This window comes from Cavia porcellus, unplaced genomic scaffold (genome assembly GCF_034190915.1).
Source record: "Cavia porcellus strain 051 isolate PalLab524CR breed Dunkin Hartley unplaced genomic scaffold, mCavPor4.1 scaffold_27, whole genome shotgun sequence".
NCBI classification, from domain to species: domain Eukaryota; kingdom Metazoa; phylum Chordata; class Mammalia; order Rodentia; family Caviidae; genus Cavia; species Cavia porcellus.
This window is the reverse complement of record NW_026947510.1, coordinates 32,123,104-32,128,897: the sequence shown is the minus strand read 5'-3', so window position 1 is coordinate 32,128,897 and position 5,794 is coordinate 32,123,104. Positions and strand designations below refer to the sequence as shown.

At 38.0% G+C, this 5,794-nt stretch overlaps 1 protein-coding gene across 1 annotated transcript; it reads right to left on the bottom strand.

Moving 5' to 3' along the window:
* Nucleotides 1-2,383: 2,383 nt before the first annotated feature.
* On the bottom strand, nucleotides 2,384-3,244 carry CUNH12orf71 (chromosome unknown C12orf71 homolog). The gene has a single exon (XM_063238597.1). It carries the CDS (start codon nucleotides 3,203-3,205, stop codon nucleotides 2,477-2,479), a length of 729 nt encoding a protein of 242 aa, XP_063094667.1. The 5' UTR covers nucleotides 3,206-3,244; the 3' UTR covers nucleotides 2,384-2,476.
* Between the last annotated feature and the right edge of the window lie 2,550 nt (nucleotides 3,245-5,794).

The following is a 5,794-nucleotide window of genomic DNA, read 5'->3' as shown; positions in this document are numbered from 1 at the left end:
TGGGCTCACAGCTAGGAGTTTGCCTTAAATCTCAGAGGAGACTCTGAACTTGGACTTTTCAGTAATGCTAAACTATTAGAACTTCAGCAACTCTTAGAGATGAACTAAAGGCATTTAGTATAAAGGATTGTGCATGAGTCTTTTGAGGTACAAAATGTTATGGCTTATATCTAGGTGTCCTCCAAAAGCCTCATGTACTCATAGTTGAAACTCTTCAGAGTTGCCTAGTTCATTGGAGGGTAATATTTTATTATAAATATGTGATGACTGGATTAGCCCACGGATTGGTTTAGCATAGTTCTGGGTGTTCATAATGGGAAGGCTCACTGTGTGTATGGATGGCACCAACCAATAGGCTTGTAGCCTGGATGGAATAAAAAGGAAACCAGGTTCCATGCTTGCTGCTTTCTGCCTACTTTGCAATGTACTCTTTCTCCTCAGCCACACCCCTCTGCCATGCTTCCCTGCAGTGGAACCAGCTGACCTTGGTCTGAAACCTCCCCAACTGTGAGTAAAATAAACCTTTCTTTTTTAAACTTATGGATATTTGTCTCAACAATGAGAATATAGCCAATGTATCCTTTTTTATTAGAAAGGCATTTTATCATTAGCAGGGCCAATTTGTTACATTGGTTCACCTTAATTTGTTTTTAGTTTGTTAGTATCTCATATTGGAAAGCTAGATGCTATAATGTCCTAGTCAGTGAAGGAAAATGTTTTATAAAGTTCTACAGTTTTAAATGGTATGACTTTTTGCAATTCAGTTAACTAGTTGGGTTAGTTGGCTCGGGTTTTATTTCAGATCCTTTCATGTCATATTCAACTGATCCCAGGGCTGTACTCTAAGGTATGGATAAAAATGTCTCAATCATTGCCTAAACATGGTCTCTGTTGGGACTAAGGAAACAAAAAGTCAGTGATCAGAATCTCCATTTGTCATGTATTTTGAATTAAGGCATCCATGCTGTAGTGATAAGAGCTCTGAACTTGGATTAAAGTAGAAATAAACTCATGACCTGCCATTAACTGTGGAAGGTGTCCAGGCACACATTCACCAGCTGTCTAGAGTGTTGCTTCTGAGTGTTGATCCAAATTCTTACTCTTATCTGTTCCTTGAGTGGTCTCCTGGACAAATCTTCAGGAAAACAACTCATAACAATAAGAAGAATAATACCATTTACTTAATGAATACTTGTCCTCGTTGATTCTCTAACCTGTTAAGATGTGTATAATTATCCCCCCTCTCTTATGAATGAGGAGAACCAAGCTAGATTGGTGACATAGCACTTCTAACCCTCACATGCATCCTAAGCAGGCCATTTAATAAAAGCAGCATGCTAAGACCTACTAACATGCAAGAAAATGTTAGAGTTACAAACATGCTAGAACCAGTTGGTTTCCCAAGGACACGAGTAGTGCCTTCTGAATGTTGCAACCATTATCAACTGCAGTTAGCTTGCTGAGTGACTCAATCCACACTGTCATATGCTTCAGCTCCAGAAGTTGAATGCAAATAATTGCATCATGGCTAGAGTCTAATGGCTTACACTGTTCACTTCTGAATGTGGGCTATGAGTTTATATAAAATAGTCTGAAAACATGACATAGATAAAATCGGGTAAAATACAATAAGAAGAGTTGGTGGGGAGGATGAATACCTTCAATTAAGGAAGCATCATATTACCTAAAATTTCCACAGAATGAATTCCAGTTATCTAGATAGCTTATATACTTTCACCCAGAATTAAGACAATGTGCTAGGCAAAGACATGATAATAAGAACATTTATTTTATTGAGAAAAAAAGAACCTATGAAAGTATCAAATATCTATATAGGACATCAGATAATTTAAAATTGGGGTATATACGGTCTGCTAGTTATCCATGGGATTCTTTATACTGGCTCATCTTGCCAGTAGTAAGACACCTTGTCTTTGGTATGCATGAATGGGGTCTGTGCGTGGCCTACTCAGGATTCCTTCTCCTCCTTAGACAGCAGAGTACTTTGTTCCTAATCCAGATGAGGGCACGCCTCAAATTCAGACAGAGTGTGGTTTGTGTGTCAGAAAGAGTGCCCTCCTTGTCTGTCTCCACAGATGAGATCCAAGTGGTCTCTGTCATGTTTGTCATTTGGCTGTCAGTCACTTGGCTCATTGTCTGCCAAGAAAAGAATGAATTGCATACATGTAATATTGACAGTCATGAAGTCAATATTTACTCATTTATGGAACTCAAATCTTTTTACCTGAAATGGCCCAACAGTAAAAGCAGAGTTTTGGCACTGATCAACGCGCACACACACACACACACACACACACACACACACACACAATTATCTCTTCTTTTGGTTCCTGTCCTCCCCTCTCTGATGACGATTCTTTGATATTTTTCCAACATTTCCTCTCTGGACTTTTTTTCCTGCTGTCTTCCTTGTCCTACTGCTAGTCATGTCAAACAACCAGCATCCAGCCCTGTTTTACAACATAGTATGACTCTGCTGTTCAGCTAGCAACCCTACTGGATCTGCCTTTGCCCCCTTGGGAAGCATATCTGTGCTCACCTCAGCAAGATCCTGTTCCTTAAACTTTGGAGACATCCCAGGGAACTGGATGACATCTTCATTGTCTGGTGGTTTCCTCTTGGGCAATGCTTGACAATTATCATGTTCTTGATGACTGCCTTGAGGCATATGAAGAGGGGACTGTTTGCATAGTTGAAACTTTTCTCCCTCTGCAATCTCAGAAAATCCAGAGACTTTGTCTCTGTCACTTTCCTTAATTTCTCTTTCATTTTTCTGATTTTTGTCACAATCTTTTATACTTTCTTCACTATCTTTTAGCTTTTCTAGACATGTGTGAAGCATTTTCATCAGACGTTCCACTATGTGAGCTGCAGTGTCAATGTCCTCATCATTCCAGGCCAGGGAAATGCTAATTTTGGGATCCTTCTTTGTTCCATCCTGAATTCCATATCGTCTGATGATGGGTGTACTTTTACTTTGCATCACCCCTGCCCCTTTGTTAGGAGGCAGGAAATGGAGTAAAGAACCTTCATTGGAAGTCATGTCTTCCCAGGAACTTGTTTCCTCACAGGGAAAGGTGTCCTCACAAGTGAAATACTCCACAGAGATACTGTCGTAAGAACTTGATTTGGAAATGGTGTCCCTCGTGTCATAGTAATCGCTGCTGGAAGATGAAGATGCCATGGAAATGAATAGAGGAGAGAGACCTCTTCATCAACACCAAAAGCTTCAAAAAGAAAAAAAGGAGAGGATATTGGGAAGAAGAAGTGTCAGGTACTTAATAATATGACCCACTCCTGTTTATATTGGGAATTATCCCATTCAGACCAAAATTCACCCTGTGTCTGTACTCTTCAAGAAAGAGCAGAAGAGGCAAGTTCTGTTAAACCAATAGAAACACTGTAAAACCAACCACCTCCCTACTAAATGTCTCCACCTGGTTGTGTTCCACATTTTTCCTATTACAGTTGAACTAACTTTCATCAAAGATATGATATGATACTTGCATCAAATCTGAAAAGTACAGTAAAGTGTAAGGAGGGCAGTAGATATACCTATAATTCCACTGTTTACAGATATGGAAAACAGGTCATTAAAATGTTCTGTTGAATTTCCTTTTAATCTTATCTATCTATCTATCTATCTATCTATCTATCTAAAATGTGTGTATATGTACACAGTCTATGTATGTAGATGACACATAAATAGAAACATTACTTTATAACAAACCTACAGTAAACACATATGTGTATTTGATGATTCTTGTCCACAAATCTCTATGTCTCTCGTTATATTTGTATTCATGTTATTTATGAACCAGATGTCACAAATACATTTCCATCTTACAATAGTTAATATCAAGCTGCTGTCCAAACAGGTCATAATCATTTACATGCTCTCCTTCCCTCCATCAAATGGCACGTTTCGTACAACATTTTTCATGATGCCCTGCTAATAATACCTGGAGATGGAAGAGCATGTGAACACACATATATACACATTCATGTGAACACACACATGAACATATATGTAGAGCTTCCACAGTGTCATGCCCTGCTTTGGTGATCACCCATCTGAAAGACTGCTTTTAATTCCTAGAGCTTAAATAGGACATATGATAAGTCTTTCAGTTTTGAGTCTCACTGTTGAAACTCTAAGGGTCAAAAAATATCTCTAATGATCAGAGTTTGTTTTCTTGGGATGCTGGTTACCATGACACTATCAGACACAAGTTATAGCCATAAAAGGAAACAGAGAAAAAAGAAGGTAGCAAACCATAGGACCTTTCTCCTTAGTTTCAAAATATTTTTACAAACACCATGCAGGCTGAAGCAGATCCCTCATGAGGGCACAAGGATGGATGTCTAAAATAGTATAAACTGTCTATCTCTGGAAGCAAGATATTCCACAGTAAAACCTCTCTGTTTTCTAAATAGTAATATGTTCTGGATTTGTAATGTTTTAAGTCTGAAGCAGAAAGATTACTGACTTTAAGAACTGAGAACTTTTCTAAAATCTTTTTCAGTCAATGTCAACTTAGAGTCTAAATATATAGAGGAAGACTTTCTAATTTAGAAGTCAAGCTTGAAAGCTGTGTGAATTTGACTGGGTCTTTGGATTTTGGAATATTGGTTAAACATTATTCTATTTTTGTTTCATTTCAAGATTTGAGACTGCATCTGTCTACGTAATTCAGGCTCTCTCTGTAGTGTAGAACTCACATGTACCCCAGGCTGGCCTCGAATTTGCAGGCCCTCTCCTGCCTCAGTGCTGAGATTGCAGGTGTGTGTCATCACACATAGCCTGATTAAGTACTCTTGGTGTGTCTTTGAAAGTGTTTTCTGGATGAGATTGACGTATGTATCAGCAGACCCAGTAAAATCTAATGCAGTGGGCTTTATCTAGTTCATTGGGGGTCTGCCTAGAATGAAAAACTCAGGAAGGCAGATTTTGTTCTGCCTGACCATCTTGGGGTCTTGTCAAATTTCTTTCTTCCTCTGATCTGACTGAAACTTATTCATCAGCCCTCCTGCTTCTCAGAACTTCAGATTCAAACTAGAACCTTACAGTGGGCTCTTTGCTGAATCTCCAACAAGAAGATGGCAAATACTGGAAATTTTCTGCCTCTGCAATGGCATAAGCCAATTACCTATAATACATTTCTTAGTTGTGAATGTAAGGCATCTTATTAATTCTAGTTCTGTACAGAATATAAACCATTTACTTTTAATTGTTCAAAATGATAAAATAACCTAAAATTATAAAAAAAGACATCATGAATTTGTGACATTCACAATCACCTAAAGCATTTGAAAATATGAGATGACTTCAGCTGTGTGACATTTGACACAATATGTGAAAATTATCAGTCATGAAAGGCAGTGAAAGACAGAGGTAGATTACAGACTGCAAGTAACTAACAAGATATCAAGCAAGTCAATGTATGAGTGTAGATAGAATCACATAGAGTAGGAAATCACATAGAGTGAGAAAGTGAGGGAAATTCCAGTACTGTCTTCATGTTAGTTTATGGCATTGCATTAATGCTAATGTCCTGGTTCCACCTTCATGTTATGATGGAGTAAGAGTTCACATTGGAGGAGTGCCTGAGGAATCTATGGATATGCTTTACCATGTGTGCAACTTGCTTGTGCTTTAAAAATTAGGCTAAATTTTAAAAAGAAAAAGTACATAAAAATATGGAAAATTATATAATGAACACTTTTGTATTTGCAACTTGTCAAACCTTAATATTTTGCAATAATTGGTTCA